Source organism: Dromiciops gliroides, chromosome 1 (genome assembly GCF_019393635.1).
Source record: "Dromiciops gliroides isolate mDroGli1 chromosome 1, mDroGli1.pri, whole genome shotgun sequence".
In the NCBI taxonomy this organism is placed as follows: Eukaryota; Metazoa; Chordata; class Mammalia; order Microbiotheria; family Microbiotheriidae; genus Dromiciops; species Dromiciops gliroides.
In genome coordinates, this window is record NC_057861.1 from 188,985,305 (window position 1) to 189,011,178 (window position 25,874).

The window sequence follows — 25,874 nt, forward strand, 5'->3', positions numbered from 1 at the left end:
ATCTTTGTACTTGATTTAATAAGTTTCTTAAGCTTAATTTTATGTTGTATAACACTTCAAACTAAAAAGCCCTTTTGTAATATGGGTCACGTTTTGCAAAATGTTCTCTTAACTTATGATTATCATCATCATCATCAAAAATGTTCAAGTCATATAATCTTTTTTACACAAAGTTAGGAGGAACCTCAAAAACATCTATTGGGGGAGTTTTTAACCCAGGGTCCACAAATCCTGGGGTCCATGTATAGATTTTAGGGGGTCCATGAATTTGGATGGGAAAAATGCATCTTTATTTTCACTGACCTCTAACTGAAATTTTGCATTTTCTTCAATTATGAGTTTTAAAAAATTTTGAGAAAGGGTCCATAGGCTTTACCAGACTACCAAAAGGGTCCATAACTCAAAATGAATTAAGAACCCCTGATCTAATCCAACTCTTAGCCAGAGCAGGAACCCTACCTACAGTATCTCCAACAGACTAGTCAGTCAACCTCTGATTGAAAATGTCTCATGACTGGAACATTGCTACCTCCCAAACCCTCTATTTGTCAAATAATTGTATTTATATTGAGGTAGAATTTGTTTCCTTATAACTTACCAGTGTTGTTTTTTTTCCTACTCTCTGGGACCAAGCAAAATAAATTACTTTGGACAGTATGGTAGCCTGAAAAAGGCATTGGCCATGGAAATGGGGCAGCCACTTTGCTACTGGCTAACTATATGACCTTGGACGAGTTGATCTCTAGATCCCTTTGAGCTCTAATGATGTCCCTTAAACATCCGAAGGCAGTTATCATGTTCCTCCAAAGTCTTTTCTAGGGGCAGCTAGGTGGCGCAGTGGATAGAGCACTGGCCCTGGAGTCAGGAGGACCTGAGTTCAAATTTGGCCTTAGACACTTGACACTGACTAGCTGTGTGACCCTGGGCAAGTCACTTAATCCCAATTGCCTCACCCCCAAAAAAAATTTGTAAAAAAACATTAATGCTTGTCCTCCACATCCCCCACCCCACCCCGACCCTGTACTTGTGTAGTTATTTTTTTGAAACCAGAAACAAGATGTTATAATTGGGTTCAAGTGCCATTCTCCTGTATAATGGTCATGGAATCCTGGGGAAGGTATTCTCAGTGCCCCCAGACAATTCTCTTAAGACTTTAAGGCACAGAACAGTTGCTGATCTTTGTCATTTAGCAGAGGGAGTTTCCTCACTTGATGTTCCCTGTACTGATAAAAATCACAGATTCAGACCTTAAAAAAAAAAATCAGGGTTTCCCCCCACCATTGATTTTCATCTTGTGAGCTTTCCATACCTCACCCCCTTTCTAGCCTGTCAAGATTGTCATAGATCATAATTTTATAATGTAGAGTATTAACTCTCTTTCCCAATATCGTGTCTTATGAAAATTTGCTAGGCAGGGCATGTGTGCCTTCATTCAAGTCATTGACAAAAATGGGGGCATTTATAGGCAAAGTACAGTGATTGGTGCTCAAGCTATAGAGGGGTCCAGTGCATTGTCCCTCTACCCTTCTAAGAGTAGCCTGCAGTCTGGATTGGGAGACCAGACTTTATATGAAAAGATCTGTTCAGTTAAGCAGTTCCTTCTTACCTAGAATTTCTTGGACCGTTTTCCTCACTCCTCTTTGTAATCCTAAATAGTTTCTCCCCACATCCCAGCTAGATCGTAAGTTCATACAATCACAGATTTAGAGTTAGAAAAAAGAAGGGACCTATAGAAATCATCTAGACTAGCCCTTTCATTTTATGAATGAGGAAACTGAAGACATGCGAAGAGAAGTCATTCACCCAGCTAAGTTTCATAGAGAAAATTTGAACCCAGATCTTCTGCCTCTAACCCTCCACACTGTTTCTCTCCCCTTGTGTAAGATAGTTTCAGGCCCATCTTCCTTCAATACTAAGCTATCTTTGATAATCTCTGCCATTACAGCACTTCTTTTGTATAGGCTTTGTTGTTGTTGTTACTTTTGTTAATTAAGAAAGAAAGAAGGAAGGAAGGAAAGAGAAAGAAAGAAAAAGAAAAAAAAGAATTTCTCTTCTCAATAGGCTCTGTATTTTTTAACTGTAGGGTTGTCAAGTGTTAGCGTAGTGGTTAGCCCACATAAAGTAGTCAGTAAATGATTATAACTCATCTTCCAGTGAAATAGTTGAGTAAGCAGACATTTCTCCAGAGCTATCTTGTAACTTCTTTTTTTCCCCCTCTTTGTGACCCTAGTGGAATTTCCCCAGTGCTATGATTACCCGAAAAGTAGGAGCAGCTTTGGCAGCCGGTTGCACAGTGGTGGTGAAACCTGCAGAAGATACACCTCTTTCTGCCCTGGCCCTTGGTGAGGTGAGCAAGTTTCTTCACGTATTCATTCACACAAAGGATTATAAATTTACAATCATAAAGGCCCTTATAGACTAACTAGTCCAACCCATTAAATCAGTCATCAAGGACTTATTAAAAGCTTATTATGGGGCAGCTAGGTGGTGTAGTGGATAGAGCACTGGCCCTGGATTCAGGAGGACCTGAGTTCAAATTCGGCCTGGGCCACTTAACACTTACTAGCTGTGTGACCCTGGGCAAGTCACTTAACCCCAATTGCCTCACTAAAAAATTTTTTAAAAAAAGTTTATTGTATCATTATCAGGCATTATGTTAACTGCTGTGGATACAAAGAAATGCAAGAAGTCTCTGCTCCCAGTAAGGTTACATTCTGGGGGATGCAATATATAAATAACTAGGCAAATGCAAGATATATATACACACAGGAGATGGAAGGTAATATGAAAGAGGAAAGCACTTAAAAAGAAGATGGCAAAAGGTGATAACGGCCTGCACCAAGGTTGTGGCAGTGTCAGAATTGAGAAAAGGGCATACACCCTAGTAGGACCTTCATTGGTGTCCTTCAAATTCCAGTTAAAGTCCTACCTTCTTCAAGGAGCCCATCTTAGTCCTTAATCTTAGTGCCTTTCACTTTTAATTGGGAGAAAAAATAAAACACTATACATTTTTGTTTGTTTGTTTTGGGGTTTTGGAAGGGGGCAGTGAGGGTTAAGTGACTTGCCCAGGGTCACACAGCTAGTAAGTGTCAAGTGTCTGAGGCTGGATTTGAACTCAGGTCCTCCTGAATCCAGGGCCAGTGCTTTATCCACTGTGCCACCTAGCTGCCCCCAAAACATTATACATTTTAAAAAATCTTAGTGTCTTTCCTTTGAGATTATCTCCAGTTTACCCCGTATATGTCTTGTTTGTCCAAAATTGTTTGCATATTGCCTCTCCCTTTAGACTGTGAGCTCCTTGAAAGTGGGGGCAGTGGGTTTTGGCTTTCTTTATATCCCCAGCACTTAGGACAATGCCTGACATATAGTAGGCACTTAATAAATGCTTCTTGACATGAAATGTGGAAATAGAAATGGCCAGATTTAGTAACAGATTTGAAATGTGGAGTGAGAGTGACATTTCAAGGATGAATGCCTGGGTGACTGGGAAGATGGTGGTACCCTGGAGAGAAATAGAAGCAGGAAAAGGATAATAAAGAGTTCCATTTGGGGGCAGCTAGGTGGTGCAGTGGATAGAGCACCAGCCCTGGATTCAGGAGGACCTGAGTTCAAATCCGACCTCAGACAGTTGACACTTACTAGCTGTGTGACCCTGGGCAAGTCACTTAACCCCAATTGCCTCACCAAAAAACAAAACAAAAAAACTCCTTATAAAGAGTTCCATTTTGGATATTTTGAGTCTGAAATGTCCACAGAACCATCAGTTTAAGATGCTGAAAAAAGCAGTTGACGATGCATAACTCTAGCTCAGGGGAGAGAATAGGGCTGGATATAAAAATATAGGAATCATCTTCATAAAAAAAAGATAATAGATCCCATGGAAGTTGATGAGATTACTGAATGAGAATATAAAGTGAAAAGAAAATAGGGCCCAGCACAGAGTCTTGGGGGATACCCATGGTTAGTGGGTATGACCTGTATGAAGATGCAGCAATGGAGATGTAAGACAGTGCTGTCAGTAAGATAGGAGATCCAGGGAAGGACAATGTCACAAAAACCTGTAAAAAAGAAAGTATTTAGGAACATTCATCTTTGTCAAAGGCTGCAGAGGTCAAGAAAAATGAGGATTGAGAGAAATGCCATTAGACTTGGCAATTAAAAGACCATTAGTAAGTTTGAAGAAATCAGTTTCAGTTGAGGGATGAAGTTGGAAGCTAGATTACAGAGGATTTGGAAGAAAACGAAGGCAAAAGAGGCATTACCAAGTGTGGATGGCTTTTTCAAAGAGTTTAGCTGAGTTGAGAAGAGTGATATAGGATAATATCTAGGGGACATCATGGAAACAAGTAAAGAATTTTTTTTTAAGGATGAAGAGACATGGATGTATTTCTAGGTAACAGAGAAGGAGTAAGAAGATAGAAAGAGATTAAAAATAAGAGAAAGTTGGTATGATAGTGGAGAAAATCTGCTGAAAAATCTGAGAGCGAATTGGATCAAAGGTACCTGTAGGGTGATTGGCCTTGGCAAAAGAGAACAGCTACCTCCCTGTCTGAGAATGGAGTGAAGGAGGAGCTAGTGAGGAAATGTGGTAGAGTGACATGATAGGAGGAGGAAAGAAGAAAAGGGAACACTTGGCAAATTGTCTTAATTTTTTTCAATATAGCCGGCAAGATCCTCAGACAAGAAGAAGATTGAAGGGGGGTGCTGTAGGAGGCTTGAGGAGAGATGACAAGGTGTGGATCACCCACTCCTAGATAACAAACACCAGTATCTGCATTTTATAAATGAAGAAACTCGGGTTCAGAGAAGTTAATTGTGACTTCCCCAAGTTCACACAGCTAAAAATGGCAATTCAGGGATTCCAGCCTAGGCCCTCTGACTCTAGCACACATTCCACTGTGTCACAAGTGGACATAAATGGGCATTTGTAAAGGGGTAAGGAAAAACACCTTTCTTTGCCTCCATCTCACTCTAGAAAGTTCTTAATTTTTACTTGCATTTAAATCTGATGCGCTCTCTCTCTCTCTCTCTCTCTCTCTCTCTCTCTCTCTCTCTCTCTCTCTCTCCTCTCTCTCTCTCTCTCTCTCTCTCTTTCTCCCTCTCCCTCCCTCTCTTTCTCTTTTTCCCTCTCCCTCTCTCCCCTTCCCTCCCTCCCACCCTCTTTTTCTCTACCCCTCTCTCTCTCTCCCCAATTGTGGTTAACTGAATTGCCTAGGGTCAATTAGCTAGTAAGTGCCTTAGTTAGTGCCTTGAACTCAGGTCCTTCTCACTCCAAGGCCACCTAATTGTGCTGCCTAACTACCCCAGTTTTCTCTTAACTAAACACATGTTCAGATTTCTTCCCATTCCTGTCAAGGATTTTTTTTTAATTGACCTTGGATCATATGCTCCCAAATAACTCCTTTGGGGCTTTTAATTTGGACAGACCCTAGAAAGTGATTTCAAAAGCCTGTCTTTCACATCTGTTCTCTGTCAGATCTCTTTACACAAGGGTATTTGAAATCCGATGTCACTGTTTGACTTCTCCATTTGACCTTGGCCTCCCAGTAGCCTCCTCTCTGCTGTTGACTTTGTTTGCACTGCCCTCCAATGTGCCACTCAGAGTTTACAGAGCCGTGTGAGCACTCAGCGGGAATGCTTACCGTCTTCTGGGAATTCTGAGATGAGCTCTTGCCCCAAGAAGTTTCTCATCTAAGTATGTCTTCTTTCTGAGGCCAGCGCTCCATTTATTTATGACTCTTGAGAGTGCAGGCTCTGCCGGACATTTTTCTTTTCTGTTCCTTTTTTCTTTTTCAGGTGTGTGTGTGTGTGTGTGTGTATGTATTTTATAGTATTTAAAACATTTTTTCTAGACCTATGACTGCTATTTTTTTCTTGAAAATGAATAGTTAAAGGAAAAGTTTGGATTCTTCCTTATTACTACCATTATTATTTGCATTGGCATATTGCATTCTGTTTTCTTTTTGGCCACGTCAGTCAGCAAGTGTGTAGTGTATTATGTGTTATGGGCTGGGAATAAAAACACAAAAGTCCCTGTCCTCAAGGAGCTTACTTAGCCTATAGGGAGGGACAACCTGTGTATGTATACACGTATATAAAATAAATAAAAGGTACTTGGAAGGAGAGGCCCTAGTAGCTAGAGGAGGATTAGGAGAGGCTTCTAGTAGGAGTGGGCATTTGAACTGAGCTTTGAAGGAAGCCAAGGATTTTTTGAGGTGTAGGGGTAAGGAAGCAGTGCATTGTAAACATGGTGGGGAGAGCAGAGAAGGAGTCTTTCCAAAGGCACAGAGACAAGAGAATGTGATATGAGAGAAAGAGTAAGAAGTCCAGTTGAGTTGAACTGCAGAATACGTGAAGGAGGATAATGTATAATAAAGATGGAGAGGAGGCTCAAGCCAGGTTATGGAAGGCTTTTAAATGCCAGGGAAGTTTGTTTTTTATCTTAGAGACAAGAGGGGTGTTCTTTGGGCAGAGGAGTGACTAGGTCCCACCTGGGCTTTAGGTAAAGAAAAGAATCTTGTTACAAGCATGGAAACATAGTATAGACTCATGGACTAGAGGCAGAAAAGTGGGAAGGGGATGCCCACCAACAGTAAATTTAAACAGTAACCTTGGACTGGCTTTGTAGTCATGTTTTTGAGTTGTGTTAGGGGAAATTGCAGTAGGATTCATCATGGAGTGACTCTTCCCAAAGAAGTGCTATAGAATGTAATTCTTCAATGAGATGCATGAAGGTTCTTCTACTTTGGAAGAGCTCAGGTAGAGTACAGCATTGGGATTCATACTTGGGGAAATTTGTACAGTTTGAGTGTAATAATTTTGGAGTATTAGAGAACCTTAATATTGGTGAAGAGAGGTAGCACAGTTAGAGACTTGACCTTAGAGTCAGGAAGAACTGGACTCCAGCCCTGCCTCTGGCATATGCCAACTGTTACTCCCAGAGCCGGATACTTAATGTCTCAATGCCCCAGACAACTCTCTAGACAGCCAGCCCCTCAGTAAACATTTATTATGTACCTCCCATGTGCCAGGCACTGTACTGAGCATCGGGCATAAAAAAAGGGCACAAGGCAGTCTCTGGCCTCAAGGAGCTCACAATCTAATAGGGAAGACAGTAAACAAGCAAGCTATATACACAATAAATATGAAATAATTAAAAGAGGGAAGGCACTAACATTAAGAGAACTGGGAAAGGCCTCTGGAAGAAAATGGCTCTGGATGCAGGAGAACTTTAGTTCAAATCCGACCTCAGACACATGACACTTACTAGCTGTGTGACCCTGAACAAGTCACTTAACCCTCATTGCCCCACCAAAAACAAAAGGTGTTAAGAAGACTCTAAGTTGAAGGATAGATATATTTTTATATACATATGTATATTTATGTGTGTGTATATGTATGTATATATTTTAATGGATGACATTTAAATAGCCAGTGTGATCCAAAACATACATATTCATGTCCATACATGTATGTGTGTATTAAAAATAAATATGTGTGTATAAACATATGTATGTATTCATGTGTATCTGTGTGTGTTTATATGTATATATGCATATCTGAGACATAATCTCACACCGAAATCCTCCACCTTCTGATTTTATTCACATATAATGGCTGTGAAGGGGAAGGTTAGCTTAAAATTTTATCTCCCTTTGCTTTCACTTAATTGTTGGACTCAAAGCCACTGTACCTTCTGTCTTTTAAATCACCGTTTTGCTTATTTCAGCTTGCCAACCAAGCAGGAATTCCTGCAGGTGTCTATAATGTAGTTCCTTGCTCTCGTCAGAAGACTAAGGAAGTGGGCGAAGCTCTTTGCACTGATCCGTTAGTATCTAAAATTTCTTTTACTGGCTCAACAGCAACAGGAAAGGTATGTGAGATTTTACTTTAAGAGATCGTTTGAAATGTAAAATATTATTATGTAAAAGGAGAGGTAGAAAGAAAGAAAGACACCCCAGGCACAGGATTGGAAACCCTCACAATTCAAGACAGAAAAAATGTCTGTAATGCTTGGCCACAGACTGAGTTTTCAAGGGCAGCACTAGTGTTCCTGGTCCTCCCATAGCAAAATTCAAGATCCTTCATTGGCCACTAGGCCAATCCCTTGGTATATCCCAGCATAACCTAGACTTACCTTGGGGAAATAATTTAAATAAGATGATGATTTGTTTTGAGGTAGCCTAAAAGGGAAAGTGATAACATAGAATCAAGGGAAAATTGAATCTGCTGATTAGGACAGGCTTTCTTGAAAAGGGACCAAACGGGGCAGCTAGATGGCGCAGTGGATAAAGCACCGGCCCTGGAGTCAGGAGTACCTGAGTTCAAATCCAGCTTCAGACACTTAACATTTACTAGCTGTGTGACCCTGGGCAAGTCACTTAACCCCAATTGCCTCACCAAAAAAAAAAAAAAGAAAAGGGACCAAACTATAGAAATAAGTGTCTTCACGTTCCCAGTACAGAATGCTCTTTGCCTCTCTGGCAGACAACACAGAATGAGCACTGCTCAGCCTTCTAATAGAGCACCAGGCCTTTCCCGTCCTTTTTTTCTTCCCAGGGCATCTTTGCCACCTCTTTAATTCCCTGACAATCATAGTGGCTTCCATCTCAATGTGTATTCATGGCCTGTTCTCTGTGACTGCAGATTCTGTTGCACTATGCTGCTGACTCTGTGAAGAGGGTCTCCATGGAGCTAGGGGGGCATGCCCCATTTATCGTGTTTGACAGTGCCAACGTGGACCAAGCAGTGGCTGGGGCCTTGGCTTCCAAATACAGAAATTCTGGTCAGGTGAGTCCTCTAGAATGTTTCTAGAATTTGAAGCTCCTGTCACTGCCTTGTATATAATTTTGAATATCTGTTCATCAAATTGTTTTCCTCCTTCCATTTCCATCTCATCCTTTGGTTCACTCCTCCTTGACCTTTTTCCTTAGTTAAGCTCCCACTCCAATGTTAAGTGATAAATTCAGTACTGGCTTTCTAACTACCAGCTAAGTCCACTCTTTTCTAGAGGGCTATCACCTCTGAGGCTATAGAGGAAGCACTGAATGTTTGCATAAAAAATACTGTGTTCTTCTGGTTCTCTGTATCCAGAGGCAGAGTGGCACAATAGGTAGAGAGTTGCCATGAAGACTTGGGGTCAGGTCTTGCCTCTCACACATTCTGACCATGTAACCCCAGACAAGTCCCTCATAGGCAGAGGGGTTCTTGACTTGTTTGTGTCTTGGACTCATGATAACCTGGTTAAGACTCTACACACCTTCTCCAAATAATGCATAGATTAAAATACATAGGATTGCAAAAGGAAAGCAATTACATTGAAATGTAGAAACAAGTTTACAGACCTTCAGTTGAGAGCCTGATATGAGGCAATTTTCTAAGATCATAAATTGCAGAGAAAGTGCTGCCCTGCGCTGGCAGAGAGAGTTCCATGTGGGAGTTCCCTACAGTAGTGGAATCACAGCTCTGGCTAGTCCCTCACAATCTAGATCTGAACTACTAAAATCTAAGATTTTTAGTCTCAGGAGGAAAAAGACGGCAGGGTGCTTAAGAAATTTAGAGCTGTATTCCCTGTCAGTACCTCAGTCTCAGACTTGAGTGGCTAGAAAGGCACCACAGGCACCCAAGGACCTTTCAAACCATTGAGTCTGACCCCCTCATTTTACAAATAAGGAAACTGTGAAGTGATTTGCTATGGGTCAAACAGCTAATGAGTGTCTGAGGTGGGATTTGAACCCAGCTTTTCCTGATTTTGTGGGCAGCTGGATGGTACGGAATATGGAGTCAGGGAGACTCATCTTCCTGAATTAAAATCTGACCTCAGACACTCACCAGCTGTGTGACCCTGGGCAAGTCACTTAACCCTGTTTGCCTCAGTTTCCCTATCCGTAAAAGAGCTGGAGAAGAAAATGGCAAACTACCCCTTCAGTATTGTAAAGAATTAATTGTTATTTGAAGTTTTTATGACCCCATTTTTTGGCTAGAATTAAAAAACAAACAAAAAAAACAGTGTGCGCTCCAAGGTTGGTTTTTTTTTTTAATTCTAGCCAAAAGATGGGGTCATAAAAACCTCAAATAACAATGCTTTACAGTATCTTTGTCAAGAAAACTCCAAATGGAGACATGAAGAGTCAGACATGACTGAACAACAAAAAACTTCCTGACTTGAAATCTTAGTGCCTTATCCACTATACCATTCAGACATTAAGAATGAGTCAGGGGGCAGATAGGTGGCACAGTAGATAGAGCACTGGCTCTGGATTCAGGAGGACCTGAGTTCAAATCCGGCCTCAGACACTTGGTACTTACTAGCTGTGTGACCCTGGGCAAGTCACTTAACCCCCATTGTCCCGCCAAAAAATAAAATAAAATAAAATAATGAGTCAGGGAGCTTTGTTGTTTCTGCTGCTCTCAAAATTAGCAGCAGACAGCAGTTTTATGTCATTCTTAGGAAAGTGAGTTAGCCAAGTTCACCCAGTAATAGAATATATTTAGTGGACTCTTATAGCTGGATCTATCTATCTGATCTCTGAAGAAGGGATATGCAATTCTGACTCCCCTTGGTCTTTCCTTTTCCAGTTTCCTCATGTATTTATCGCTTCATACACTTGCTTAGAACACTTCTATGCCTACAATAGGTGCTTTTATAAATGCTTCCTCTCCTTCCCCTTCTCCTCCTCCTGGTATTCTCAGCTCTCACTGTTGTTTGTCAGATAGCAAGTGGGCCCACTTCTTGCATTTTTGTTTGTGATAAATACATAAAGAGAACTTGGGACTGAGAAAAATGCCATTTATATCCCTTGTTTTGTTTTCAGGTTAGAGAAGGAATGCAATGTCACCCAAACCTCCAAGTATTTTTTTATTTAGGTCAACAGCTTTGGGCCCTTCTCATGTTTTATCATTTTTATATTTAGACATGTGTTTGCTCAAATCGTTTCTTGGTGCAAAAGGGGATCCATGATTCTTTCGTGAAGAAGTTTGCTGAAGTGATTAATAGAGAGCTGCGTGTAGGTCATGGATTTGAGGAAAGAACCACCCAAGGCCCATTGATTAATGAAAAAGCAGTGGAAAAGGTAAGTGAATCAATTAAAGCTTAGTCTCTGTTTTCAGTATTAACATGGTTAGCCTAACTAGTAGGTCTTTCAGTCCTCAAATCTGCTGTGAAAGAAGTCAGTCAGCAAGCATTAATTTAGCACTTACTGTTTTCTAGGCACTCTGCTTAAGTGCTGGAAGGATACAAAGAAAAAAAAAAAGAAAGAAAGTAAACAGCTCCTGCCTTCAAGAAACTTGCTTTCTAAAGGGGTAGACAACCTAAATATCAATTGGTGCATTCAGTATGCTTTGAGCAGGTAGGTGGCTCAGTGGATAGAGTGCTAGGCCTGCAGTCAGGAAGACTCATCTCCCTGAGTTCAAATCCAGCCGTAGACACTTCTTAGCTATGTGAACCTGGGCAAGTCACTTAACCCTATTTGCCTCCTTTTCCTCATCTGTAAAATGATTTGGAGAAGGAAATGGCAAACCACCCCAGATGGGGTCATGAAGAGTCGGACACGGCTGAAACAATTGAACAACATTCTTCAGGTAACTTTAGAGAGAAAGGCCTCATGTGGAGCTGGAGATGAATCTTGAAGAAAGCCAAGGATTTAAAACAAACCAAAAAAAGCCAGGGAAGAGGTAGAGCCTTTGAAATTGCTCTTCAGTTCTGAGAGATCAGATAATAAAGTCAGTTTTCATCTATTTTTTTAGTTAAACAGTACATATCACCTGGAAGGTGGATCGTGAGACTGGAAGTTAGGAAATCTAGATTCTCTTTCTAACTCTTTCCCAGAGGCCCTGTAGCCAGCTTCACTTCTGCACCTCCCTTTCTCCAGCTATAAAATTGAGATAATACCAGAGTCTCCAGTCCTCCCTCCCTCCAGGGCTTATGATGAAGAAATACAATTTGTAAGGCTCATTGAACATCTTAGAGGGAAGGCAGGAAGGCTTTTGAAAACAAGTTTGTGGACTGGCTGAAACACTGCGTTTGGTCTCAATTTTTTCCTCTTATCACAAATACTTCTTTAAGCTATCACTTTTTGTCCTCTCCCAGAAATTCACCAGATTCCTAAAACTTCCAGCAGGGGGAGATAGAATCCCAAGTGCTTACCTCTGGATTTAGAGATGGGGGGGAAAACTGAGGTTGCTGGGGAGAAAATTATTCTTGGCAATTTAAATCTAAATGCCACACTTTTGGATGATCACAGCTGGGAAGATTTTTTTTTCCTATACTTTCTTTCCTGTTAATTAAACTCCTTTTAGAGTCACTCAAGGAATTTCCTTGCTAACCCAAGAATGCAATGTATTGCCTAGGTAGTCTGCTCTTATAGGAACAGAGATTAGATTTCTCTGATTTCAGTGGGAGAGGAAACTCCTGGATGGGTCACCTGGGACACAGATTAAATGATTTGCTTGGGTCACCCGGTCAATATGTGTCAGAAGTAGGACTCAAGGGGCAGCTAGGTTTCACAGTAGATAAAGCACCAGCCCCTGGATTCAGGAGGACCTGAGTTCAAATCTGGCCTCGGACACTTGACACTTACTAGCTGTGTGACCCTGGGCACGTCACTTAATCCTCATTGCCCTGAAAAAAAAAAAAAAGAAGTAGGACTCAAACTCAGATTGTTGGACGCAAGACCATCTCTCCGTCCACCATCTTTAAAATTCGGGAGAAAATCGTGGCTCTCATTATCATCAGTAGTTTGCCAGAAAAATCAGGATGTGGAAGTGAATGCAAGAGAGAAAGAAAAACAGGAAGCAGTCATCTCAGCAGAGAGGTGGAGGGCGGGGGAGAAGCCTGTAGTTTGGGACTTGTCCAGGGTGAAAAAAACATAACAGCCCAAAAGTTGGCAGTCTTGCCGCACCAAAGTGGAAAATGCCAAATCACCAGAGTGTTTGGAGGTCTATTGAGAATACCAGGGAACAAGTTAGGGAAGGGTTCTTTGTGATGTGGCTCTTGCCAAGTTGTCACTGCCTAGCAACTGAACTGATCACATCAATATCACATTCATCTCTGTCCCTTGTGAAAACAAATTGAAACACGGAGATGTGGGAGAGCTCTTAGACTCTTTTAATTCTCCTAAGACCTTGCAGCATGTTTCTTCCAGAAAGAAGTCTCTTAAACTCTTTGGGGGGGAGGGGGGGTTGTGAAGATGGTCTTTCATTGGGTGGGTTTCCACTGTCTAACTCAATGCCTTTGCTTTGGTCCCTTGGTGCAGGCTGAGAGGGATAACAGGTAGAAAAGAACCATTACTTCTTGTATCCCTACCCTACCAGTTCACAAGGGGTGACTGAAGCAGTACTCTTTCTTCTCTTCCCATCTGAGCTCCCGTTGTGACTGTCGAGAACAAATGTTTTCTGTAGTTCTAGTCTCCAGCTCTCTCCTTTGGGAATTGTGAAGCATGCCATGTTCCTCATTCCCCATACAATCTGACTAAAAATACCAGACTCAGCCCCTGAAGCAAGTTGAGTGAACTGAACCTTAGAGATAGTAGTGCAGGGTAGTGGGTAGAAGCATGGCCTGGGAGTTCAGATCCGACCTGTGCCACCTCCTAGCTCATGGGACCAGGGACAAGTCACTGAATTCTCCCTTGGCCCTTATTTCCTCATCTCTAAAATAGGGATAATTAATGTGGGTATATGACCCATATAGGTACATTATCTTTTTTTTTGTGGGGCAATGAGGGTTAAGTGACTTGCCCAGGGTCACACAGCTAGTAAGTATCAAGTGTCTGAGACCAGATTTGAACTCAGGTCCTCCTGAATCCAGGGCCAGTACTTTATCCACTGTGCCACCTAGCTGCCCCACTAGGTACATTCTTTTTTTTTTTTTTTTAGTGAGGCAATTGGGGTTAAGTGACTTGCCCAGGGTCACACAGCTAGTAAGTGTTAAGTGTCTGAGGCCGGATTTGAACTCAGGTACTCCTGACTCCAGGGCCGGTGCTCTATCCACTGTGTCACCTAGCTGCCCCTAGGTACATTATCTTAGGAAATTAAGAGGCTCAAATGCTCCCATGTATGGGAAGCACTTTGTTGTATATCAATTTCAATTATTATTAAATGATTTTGCTTCAGTTTTTCAGAAGGTGGAAAAAGAGGAAGAATGTAGGACAGAAAATGGTTGTCATAGCCTTGAGTAAAATATACTGAAGTATCCCTATACATTTATTTGTAGTTTATGCCTAAAATAGAAATACATAGCATATCTTTTTCATAAGTTACTGTGGCTTTAGGAGATGATTAGGTTGGGGGGAAATAGCCATCTTTCCCACTTGCAATTTTTCTCCCAGATCTGGCCATGAGCACAGCTGTAGCAGCATTTGTTTCTTTTGTATGAGTAGAGCAAATACTCTTTGGCCTCATTCTCTCAAAATGAGGCTAGGCATGTCTCGCACTTCTGGAGGGTACCCCTAAGAGGTTAGGCGCGTCTCTCTAATGCTCCTATTTAGAGTGTGCTTCCCCCTCCCAAGCACCCCCCAGGTCTGTTTAATCACTTAGTTTTTTAAAAGGAATATTTACTTCAAAGATATAGCAATTTCATAAGTACAAACATTTCTTAACAGTTTGGGGAAACACTTTCTCTAGTACTAACCACCTCAGTCTCTGAAGAGAGTAGGTTTAGACTAAATGTAGTTCCTGCATACCATTGGTCCCACTAAGTTCATGTCCAAATGCAGCTTAGCCTTTGTCTCTGCTACTGCTAGGCTAGGTCCTAAAGGTGGATTCTCATTCCCCTGGGCCTCAGAGCTAGACCAATAGGCTGCACACCTTAGCACAGACTCCAGTCCCATGTCTGGTGGCATCTCACTCACTCTCCTGATGTCTTTCAGCTCACAAGGGAGTCATCACCTCTAATCTCCTTCACCTAAAATGAAAAAACAAACAAACAAAAACAAGAACCAAGGCCTGTATTCACAGGCCACACATGGGCCTTGGATGGCAGAAAAGGGGGTACAGCAAAACCTCGCCCTTCTAACCTTACAGCATTGTCTCTCACCAGAATGCTGACAGGCAAGAAGTGAAACCAAGAGAAGGGGGATGAGGTTGCATAGTGCCTTTTGAAGGCTCCAGAGTCCAATCCTAGAGGCTTTTATTCACCACATGGTTAGTAACATTGGGAAGATTTGGAGCACAGGCGAATGTTCTCTAGAGCCTATGATCCAAATCTTCCCACTGTGATTCCAGCCCAAGGCATGCATCATCATGACTTTCCCAAAAGCAGATTCTCCAGGCTTTTCCACTTGGGAAATTGCATCGTTGGCACTCTGTACATGGTCATCAAGGACCGGGCTCATTGGCTAGTTCCTAGTTACATGACATTTAGCTTGGGTAAGACCGACATTTAGATAAACCCTACGGTGTTCTTAGTTAATGCTCCTCAGTTATACCCTTCCTCCTTTAACATTTTTGTCAAAAATGGATTTTCAGTGATGGAGGAAAATAGTTTATTCACATATACATGGGGGTAATATATCCTGAATTTACCAGACTGTTAGCAGAATAGTTGATCTTTTGCATGCCACCAAGGTAGATCAACATGTACTCATACATACTCAATCTCAGACTAAGAATGATAACATTTAAAGATGCTAAGAAAGATACCTAAGTTTTCTTGGCTTTGGGAGTATTACTACTGACCATATGCTCATCCCTTTTTATTCTAAAACTTCAAGTTCATAAGGGGAGGTAAAGAAATTCTGAGCAATATTGCCTCTTTTTATGACAGGAAAGAATCTGGTGCTGGATAGGGCTTAGGGACTGCTAGGCACTTTTTCCCCCAACCTACAGTCTTTTTTTTTTTTTTTGCTGGGCAATTGGGGTTAAGTGACTTGCCCAGGGTCACACAGCTAGTAAGTATTAAGTGTCTGAGGCTGGATTTGAACTCAGGTCCTCCTGAGTCCAGGGCCAGTGCTTTATCCACTGTACCACCTAGCTGCCCCCCAACCTACAGTCTTAACCAACTAGAACAATGAAACATTAATTGACTTACCATGAGATCATATAGGTAGAATTTGAATCCAGGTCTCTGTAGTTTTGAGACCAGCTCTATCCACTAGGCCATACTGCCTCTCCTGATGCTAGAAGAGGAATCACATCATTAGGAACAAACTGGAAGTTTTGAACAGTTTAGTTCTCGTTTTCATCTCTTTTCTATCTAATCTTTGTCCTTTGACCCACATTTTGCAGTTTGGTAGGAATGTCTCAACATGTTTCATCAGCTCATTGTAGGAGAGTTATAACTGGATGGGGTGGTTTTTCACCTGTTCTTTTCTCATTGAATTGAACTTGCCAGAGCACCTTTGTTCTGTGGGTATTAGGAGTCTATGCAGGTAGCTTGAGGAAGGGATAAGACTGAAGCTCCACTCGCTATGGCTGCTGCTGTCATTGGCATCTAATTTTGAGGGCCACAAGTACTCTAGTTTCAGCAAAACTAAAACAATATAATGATCCTTTACCTAAGGGGCATGTTTTCTAACTTGTTGAGTCAAATTATATAAAGTATTGTGCTATTCATGTCTGTAATGATCTTTTGGTCTAAAACAGATCACCCTATTAATAGAGAATGCATTGCTGAACTCTTATTTTTTGTTTGTTTTTGTTTAGTGGGGGTAAGAAAGCACACCACAGAAGTCTAGTCCAAGACTGGGCAAACTATCACCCCTAGCCCCAGATCCCCACTGCTTAGTGACCCACAAGCTAAGAATGGTCTTTACATTTCTGAATAACGTTTTATTTGTATTTTTAAATGTATAAAACAGTTCTTAGTTCACAAGTGAACCTCACAGAAGTAGGCAAGTCCGACCCTCAGGATGTAGTTTGCCAGGTTTTGGAAACTGTGGCTTTGAGGAATCAAATGACTTTTGTCCAGTCTCCCAAAGCGAGTTAGTAATAGTTCTGGATCTCAGTTATTTTAAGTGGAATTTCTCTATCTCTTGCTGCTAGAGTTTGTTGGTAATATATAGAAATGCTGATGATTTATTTGGCTTTATTTTATGTCCTGCAATTTTTCTGAAGTTGTTCATTATTTCAACTAGTTTTTTAGTTGATTCTGTAAGTACACCATCATATCATCTACAAAGAGTGATTTTTATTTCCTCATCACATAGCCTAATTCCTTCAAATTCCTTTTCTCCTCTTATTGCTAGAGCTAGCACTTTTTAGTACAATATAGAATAATAGTGCATTCTTGCATCACCCATGATCTTATTGGGAAGGCTTCTAGCTTATCCCCATTGCAGGTACTTGCTGGTGGTTTTAGATAAGATAACTACTTATCTTTTTCAAAAAAGCTCCATTTATTCCTATGCTTTCCAATGTTTTTAATAAGAATGGCTATTGTATTTTTTCAAAAATCTTTTTGGGGGGGCAGCTAGGTGGTACAGGGAAAGAGCACCGACCTTGGATTCAGGAGTACCAGAGTTCAAATCCAACTTCAGATGCTTGACACTTAACTGCAATTGACTCACAAAATAAAAAAGAAAAAGAAAAAAAAAGCTTTTTCTGGATTTATAGAGATAATCATATGATTTTTGTTGTTTTAGTTATTGATATGGTCACTTATGCTGATAATTTTCCTAATATTGAACCAGGCTTGCATTCCTAGTAGAAATCCTCACCCCCTCCCCCCCCCCCAATAGACCTAGATCTAAACCCCGCCGCTTCAGTTGTCCTATGTTCCCATGTTCAGAGAGATATTTTTGCTAAGAAAACAAACCTACCTTCAGAAGGAACAGAACTTTCCTCAAGGGAACAAAGCAAGGTGAAATCCTTCCCCATCCTCCCCTCCCCTAATTTTATCAGTTTTCTCTAAAACATAAGAGCACTAACTGCTGCCAGACTGGGACTACTTGGCAGGATCATGCACTCCTACACAAAGCACGACAATGTCTCAGGAAGTGAACTCTATTTTAGGATACATCAGCGTAAGCAGAAAAGCTGATTGGGACCTAATGCCGTTGAATTGGAGAATTAAGGCTCCATGGAGAAAAGCAAAAGAAAACAAAAAAGCCTTCAAGTAAAAGGAAGCGATCTTTCTCCCTCTATCTCTCTGCTCTTTTATGACCCTTTCTCAGTTTCCCTCACCCTTCTCCTCAGCTTTTCTCCTTACTCTTTCTTGTTTTCTTCTCCCCCATTTAAAATTTTCTTTTCCCCCCTCACATCCTTTACCTTCTTTCTTTCCCTCCTTTACTTCTCATTCTCTTCCCTTTCTCATTTTCTCTCCTCTACGCCCCTCCCCCTGCTGTTTCTGCCTTCTTTCTCCTCTCCTCCACCCCGTCTTGCTCCTTTCTTCCCTCTTTCTTCCCTGCCCCCTTCAGGGACGCTCAGGATGTTTGGGATTAAGATGTTTATGAGATCATAGTATGCTGTGTGCATGTCCTGTGATCCCTGTCCTTTGGCCATGCGTTATCTTATTCTGCTCTTCATTAGGAATCAAGATTGTGCTTGCTTACTGACCTCTGAAAATTGTATCCTGCCATTTCTCTAATATTGCCAAAATTAAAAAAAAAAAGCAAAAACCCGACAAACACAGATCTGATGCAATCATGGAATAATAGGTTGTTGTGGGTTTTTTGCTTTTGTTTTTTGGTGGTTTAATGTCACCATCTTTACAAACTCACCAAATAAGAAAACAAAGGAAATGATGATTAAGAACTTAAAAGCTCCAGCCCCTCTGGTCATGATCCCTAGTCAACTCACACCTGAATAAGGCTCTTTAATGCCTGGGAAGGAGCACCTGGGTATACAGCACTAGCTTGAGGAAGTAGTTTCTGATGAGGGCCTAAAACAGGGCCTGACATTTAGAAGCTGCTTCCTAAATGCTTGTTGATTGATGGATGGATGGATGGCTGAATGGAATCATCATTCTTCTTTCTTCTACCCCAACCACATCCTCTCAGCAACTCCCTATAGTGGTTAGACCAATGCATTCCGACCCTAGAGAGGCAGAGTGTGGTTCATCACCGCCCCACCCCAGGGCAGCGTCGGGGCTGTGAAAGATGTTCTAGACATCCCTCTCAGTTTGAATTTTGAGGTTGTTGACATGTTCCATGTCTCTCACTTGGTTGTATGGGATTGCACTCTACCCAAGAACACACATGCATTCTAAAGCATGGACTATGACAGCTGAATCAGGATGGCATTAGTTCAGTAGGGAGGGAGTTCTGGGGAGGTGGCATAAACCCAACCCAGAAGAAAATGCAGGCTCCAAGCCGCCACCCCTGGCATTCCTCACATCCTTTAACACTGCTAAGGCTGGATTAGAGTCTCTAAAACCATCCCCACCCCCCTGAGAGTCCCTCCCCTACCCCTCCTCCCACCTAATTAAATGCTTTGTGTATAAGGAAGTATTTATTAATAATGTTTATGAATCTAATTTAATGGCCATTCGTTAGATTGACCACAGGCTGGAGGACAACAGGTCAAGGGCTTGTCTTAGGTACATTTTGTGTTCTTCAGATCATTCTGAAACTCACCAGAATTTCTGGGACACCGTCCAAGAGAGTCTCCTAATCCAACAAAACTGGTTTATGCTGGACCAGCCTCTGCCGAATGCTTTGAGACCCAGAGATAAAAGGCTGCTATCTATCTGCTGTCCTTTAGGGGCCGCCATTTGCTAGGCCCTCAAACACTGGTGTTTACAATGGCCCCTTATCACAGAAGGGCGTTTTGTAGAGAACACCGTCTTAAAACTAGCTTTTCCTATAATGCCACATGTAAAGTGACTAGCAGTACAGAAATGCCCCATCCTGCCTTATTTCCTCTGCTCTTTACAAAATCAGTGTCTCTCTAACCGCCAGAAAGCATTCTCAGCTGGCTTCTCCAAACCTTATTTTCTGTTTCATGCAGGTAGAGAAGCATGTGAGCGATGCCGTTTCTAAAGGAGCCACCATCGTGACAGGAGGGAAGAGGCACAGCTCTGGGAAAAACTTCTTCGAACCAACCCTCCTTAGCAACGTCACCTCAGACATGCTGTGTTGTCAGGAGGAAACGTTTGGGCCCCTGGCACCAGTTATCAAGTAAGAGCAGTCCTATTGTAAAGAGGCCAAGAGAAACCGAGGAAAGTTCCTGGAGGGTGGGGTATCAGAGGTGGAGAGGGAGCAGTCACATTCCCTCTACTGGGAGTGAGGTCGGACAGCTCAAAGAAATGTTGTGGCTTTGGTTTTTATACTAAAAGTGGTCTTGGAGCTGCTTTAAGCACACCCTGTTTTTGACAAAAAGAAAAAAAAATGTGACGGTGGCTGAAGGATTTGAGCTGTGAAAAAATATTAATCATTGTGATGAAAACTTGGACCAGTCCTCTCGTTTCTTTTTTTTTCCCCCTGCAGGGCATTGAGGATTAAGTGACTTGCCCAGGGTCGCAGCTTAAGTGTCAAGCATCTGAGATCAGATTTGAACTCAGGCCCTCCTGAATCCAGGGTCAGTGCTTTATCCACTGCGCCACCTAGCTGTCCCTGGTCCTCACTACTCTTAATTTCGTTTCACTCTTCCTGGGGGAAAAAGAAAAGAAAAGAATGGTATTATCAAATAGATTAGCACAGGCAGAGTTTTTTCTTGTTTTTCTTTTTTAAAATATCTTTTGTTTTTGAAATGACTTCTGAATATATCACTCTCTGCTCCCCTGCCAGCCATCCCTTGTAACAGAGAATTGAAAAACTTCCTTTTTAAGAAGTTCAGCAAAAGTCACACACACACACACACACACACACACACACACACACGTCCACCCAGCCTGGACATATATGCACTGTTCTACATCCATAGTTTCCCATCTCTGCAAAGAAGAGAAAGGGGAAGGAGGGAGGGAAGGAAGGGAGAGGGGCAGGGAAAGGGAGGGAGGGAAGTGTGTTTTCTCATCGCTTCTTCAAAGTCAAGATTGGTCATTATATTTACGCAGAGTTCTGTCTGGGTTTTTGTTGTTAATGCTTTCTGTTTATATTGTCGAAGTCATTGTGTATGTTGTCTTCCTGGTTCTGCTTATTTCTGTCTTCATCAGTTTTCGTAAGGCTTGAACAGGTAGACAATACCACATCACCACAATAGCAAATACCGTAGAGACAATAAATTCCATGTTACAATGCCATAGCTGGTGAACTGATCATAGATGACTTCCCTAGAAAGGATAGGTGAAACAGACACATGAGTAAAAGAGATCAAAATAATGGCAATTGAGATGAGTGTAGAAAAGAGACAGCAAAGAGCCTGTGAGGCAGAGTGACAATGCTGAGAGAGCATACATGGGTGAAGACTCAGAGGATTTTCGTTCAATTCCTGACCTGCCCAAAGTCACCACCTCTGTGGGCCTTGCAGTTTCCTGATGCGTAAAACGATGGTGTTAACCTGGGCCTCTGCAATGTTTTCTGGCTCTAAATCTGTGAGCCAGAGAGCTCTCTTCAAGCATTTGAAAGGGTATCACAGAGAAATTTGTGAAGGAAAGAAGGAGGGAATATGGAAAGAAAGAAGAAAAGGAAGGAAGGGAGGGAAAGAAAAAAAAGGGAAGGAAGAATTTAATGTTCACTATGTGCCTGGCACTGTTCTAAGAACTTTACAAATATCAGGTAGGAAGTTCCCCATCACTAGGGTTCTTCAGGTGAAATTTGGATTCCATTTGTCAGGATGTTGGAGTAGGAATTCTTTTTTTTCTTTACTTAGAATTGTATTTTCCCAAATTACATGTAAAAACAAATTTTGACATCAATTTTTTAAAACTTGTTCTAAATTCTCTTCCTGCCCCCCCAAGAACTCAAGCAATTCAGTATAAGTTATACATGTAGTAGGGATTCTTGTCTAGGTATGAGTTAGAAGAGATGACCTCTGAGGGCCTTTCCTTAGATGATGTGATCCTATGAGCATTGTCCAGGGTACTACAGGGAGGTACAGGATGCTTCTCTACCTGTCACCCCATCTTCCAAACTAACTGCTAATCTTCCTGTGGTGTGTGGTATTGTCAGGTAGATTAGCAGAAATGTTCATATCTGCTCAATGGGTTAACTTTGAAGCTTTTTCTGAAACTCACCATCAGTCTAACCAGTCTAACCAGAATTAAGGAAGAGCAACACATATTTGTAAACTGAAAAGAAAAATAATCTGCTCATTTTCCCTTCATGTAATAATTTTCAATTTAGTGTCTACTATATGGTATAGTATCTCCCTGAGTAGCGCAGAGAACTCTGGAACTGGAGTAGGAAGGTCTGGGGTCAAATTAGAACTGCTAATTACCTTGGACAAATCCCTTCCCTTCTCTGGGCCACAGCTTCTTCATTTGTACAAGGAAAAGATTCCTCTCTCAGGTCTCTTCCACCTCTAAATCCTGTGATCATCCTATCCTGTTGGAGAAAGATCATCAATTTAAAAGTCACCCCACCCCAAATATTAAATCTTTCCATTAGAACTGAAAACACAGAGAAGTCCTGCTGCTAAACGCATACTTTGCATATTGTTCAAAATTTGGGAAATAAGGGGAAGAAGAAAGGAAGAGACAATCTTATTCACCCATTTTGCCTATGTCCTTTTTACACCAAAAAAAAATTTTTTTTGGCAGATTTGATACAGAGGAAGAGGCCCTTGCTATCGCCAATGCAATGGATGTGGGTTTAGCAGGTAAGTTTGGAAGTGGTTTTGTTTGTTTTGATGAGTTAATCGTTGTTGGTAACATCCGAGCTAGTGTTTCTTGAAGATGCAGTTCATCATTTCTCCTGATTTTTATATCATCTTTCAACTTGGTTCTGATTTATTATCAGTAGCCCCCCTGGTTTTTTGTTATGTTTTTCAGTAGCAGGGATGGATTTGTGCTTCAAAATCCCCACTTTTTGTTCTCCTTTGTTCAACTTGTTACACATATATAGAGACCCTTGGCAAGGGTTAGATGTGCAGTGAACCAAAAAAGCTAACTAACCTGAATAGGTATCAGATTTCCTTCCCACTGCAAACAGCAGAGCCAGGCCCTATTTAAATACCAGTTGTTTCTTCCAATTTACTGACAAGAGGCTTCTTTTTTCAAAAAAATCCTTTTCATTTACCTTAGTACTTCAAAACTATAATGTCAGCAATATAGGCACTCCTTTCATGGAGGCAGACTGTAACGAGAGAGAGAGAGAGAAAGAGAGAGAGAGAATGAGAATGAGAATGAGAATGAATGTGAGTACGTGCGTGTGTGTGTGTGTGTGTGTGTGTGTGTGTGTGTGTATACTGGAGTTTTTTAAACTACTTCATATAAAATCATTGAAGCCATCGCTTTGGAAGTCTTTCCATTCCCTCTGGGCACCTATTAAATTAGAAATGTAGCTTAGAAATGTATTGGAACTGAACTGCACACAGCTTTTCTATAAAAGGCCAGGAGAGGCAGAGAGTAGAAAAATACCTGCTGGCACTTGCCAAGGTAAGTAGCCACCCTCTGTTTCTTGCCCTGTTAAAAGCATGTGTGATGACTAATGCAGAAATGTGTTTAATGTGATTGTACATATATAGCCTACATCAGACTGCTTTATGTCTTGGGGAGGGGGGTGGGAGAGAGAAAAATTTGGAACTAAAAATCTTATGAAAACAAATGTTGAAAACTATTTTACATGAAACCTATTTTACATTTACATAAAATGCTTTTATGATTAAAAAAAGAAATACAAAAGAAGTAGGGGGGAAAAGCATATGTGAGTGAGTGAACAAGGGAGTAATTTCACTGATTGAGTGAATATGTATCTACTACCTACTGTGTGCCAGGCACTGTGGGGGAATAGAGAGAAGTGAGACAATTCTTTCTCTTTAGGAATACACCTAGTAGTTTTGTTGTACACCCAGTAGTACATAAGCTATAGAGATGAGGACTAGACCTGTGATTTCATTGTCTTTCTAAATGGGGAGACTCCCTGTACCAATACAGTTTGACACCTTCTTTGAAACTTATAGTCTTAGAATTGCCTAGAGGTTAAGTGACCTGCCCAGGATCTCACAGCCATGTGATCCATACATAATAATCATTATAAAAAGACAAGTAATTATAGTACAAGGCATAATATTTAAATTGTATCTTGTAAGTGGTACAGACAATAGACACAATAGGTATTCAGGGGAACAAGAGATCACTGAGCTGAGATGATCAAGAAGGCTTCATAGTAAAGGTGGCAGGCATCTGAGCTGGGCCTTGAAGGAGGGATAGTATTTTAAGCAGATAGTGGGGGAGAAGACAGGCATTCCCTTTGGAAGGAATTATGTAACAAAGCCATAAGGAAGGGAAACACAAAATGTATTAAGGAAACCCTATTAAAACAGCTTGGGGGCAGCTAGGTGGTGCAGTGGATAGAGCACCGGCCCTGGAGTCAGAGTGCCTGAGTTCAAATCCAGCCTCAGACGCTTAACACTTACTAGCTGTGTGACCCTGGGCAAGTCACTTAACCCCAATTGCCTCACTAAAAAAAAAAAAGAACAGCTTGACTAGAATGGATGGTTCTCATAAGGAAGTCTAGTAGGAAATAAAACAGAAAGCTTAGCACAGAACCTGGCACATAGTAGGTGCTTAATTAAGATCGATTGATTGACAGAGAAGTTCTAACTAGTTTGTAGAAGGTTGTGAATATCAGTCAAAGAAGTCTGGTCATAAAGAGCCATGAAAGATTTGGGAGTGGGAAGATTACCTGATCAAATCATTACTTTAGGAAAATGAATCTGAATGTAGAATGATTGTGGGTTGAGGCAAGGGAGAAAGACCTGGTGTCAGTGAGACTACTCTGGAGGCTATTGTGAAATAATGGTCTGAGACTAAGCTGGAATGGGGAGAGTAGAATGGAAAGAAATAACAGTAACACATGACATTTATCTAGTGCTTTAAACTTTGCAAAGTACTTGACATACATTTGTACCACAACAACCTTATGAGGTAGGTGCTATAGTTATCACCCCCATTTTACAGAAGAGGAAACTGAGGCACAGAGATGAAATGGTTTGCCCAGCTTTCACACACAGCTGCTAGGGGGTGGGAGGAGGAGGGAGAAGGAAAGAGGAGGAATTCTAGGTTTCAAGCCTCAGGGACTAAAGGAGTGATGAGGCCTGGAACAGGGCAAAGATAATGAATGACATAATATCCCTGTCCCTATGGCAGGTTATTTTTACTCTCAGGACCCAGCCCAGATCTGGAGGGTGGCTGAGCAGCTGGAGGTTGGCATGGTCGGAGTTAACGAGGGCCTGCTGTCCACGGTGGAGTGCCCTTTCGGCGGGGTGAAGCAATCTGGTCTTGGGCGAGAGGGCTCCAAGTACGGTATTGATGAATATCTGGAACTGAAATACGTATGCTACGGTGGCTTATAGGAGTCAGTCACCAGGTGTTCTTGTAGTCAAGGGGAAGAAAATCCCTCTACAGTGTAGAGAAATGCGATCTAGTAGATTTTTAATAAACCTTCAGAGTCCTTCTCAATGACCCATAAATGTGAATTTTTAAAAACCTCATCCAGTCCCACATCATCTTATGTGTTACATGTTCCTCAGATACTTGACTAGAGAGAGAGGTGAAACATGTGAGTGTTCTTCCTGCCTCGAGTGTAGGCTGAGGGAGTGATTCCCAGCCCACCTACTACTTGAGAATTCAGCAAGAAGAAGAAGGTCCCTCACACTGTTGAGGAGTGGGTGGTTAGTACTGAAAGCACCAGAATAACTGTCATAAGCCCATTTCACCTCTAACAAGACTCTACAGCATGGTGGGCCTGGGTGAGTGGAGGAAATGCCTTCTTGTACATTCTGGCTGCCTGGGTGTTGCAATGGAGGTGCAATCTGGCCTATTTTTAAAAACAGTTTGAAATAGTACAGAGTGTCTATATTTCTTTGTGGATAGAAGGAACATTTCCTCTCTCTCTCCC

At 41.6% G+C, this 25,874-nt stretch overlaps 1 protein-coding gene and 1 long non-coding RNA gene across 2 annotated transcripts in view; one reads left to right on the forward strand and one right to left on the reverse strand.

The window, feature by feature from the left end:
- Nucleotides 1-25,435, forward strand: part of ALDH5A1 (aldehyde dehydrogenase 5 family member A1) — a 40,980-nt gene extending 15,545 nt beyond the window's left edge. Inside the window, exons 4-10 of the mRNA XM_043978448.1 lie at nt 2,231-2,347; nt 7,730-7,873; nt 8,647-8,790; nt 10,914-11,072; nt 19,882-20,051; nt 22,574-22,632; nt 25,124-25,435. Coding sequence (XP_043834383.1) covers nt 2,231-2,347; nt 7,730-7,873; nt 8,647-8,790; nt 10,914-11,072; nt 19,882-20,051; nt 22,574-22,632; nt 25,124-25,329 — 999 coding nt within the window. The 3' untranslated portion in view covers nt 25,330-25,435. The remainder of the gene's footprint in view (nt 1-2,230; nt 2,348-7,729; nt 7,874-8,646; nt 8,791-10,913; nt 11,073-19,881; nt 20,052-22,573; nt 22,633-25,123) is intronic.
- Nucleotides 14,676-17,872, reverse strand: LOC122736303. The gene is made up of 3 exons (XR_006354186.1): nt 17,754-17,872; nt 16,025-16,112; nt 14,676-14,899 (listed from the first exon to the last, which is right to left on the reverse strand). It is a non-coding gene; the product is annotated as an uncharacterized LOC122736303 (long non-coding RNA).
- Nucleotides 25,436-25,874: the final 439 nt, after the last annotated feature.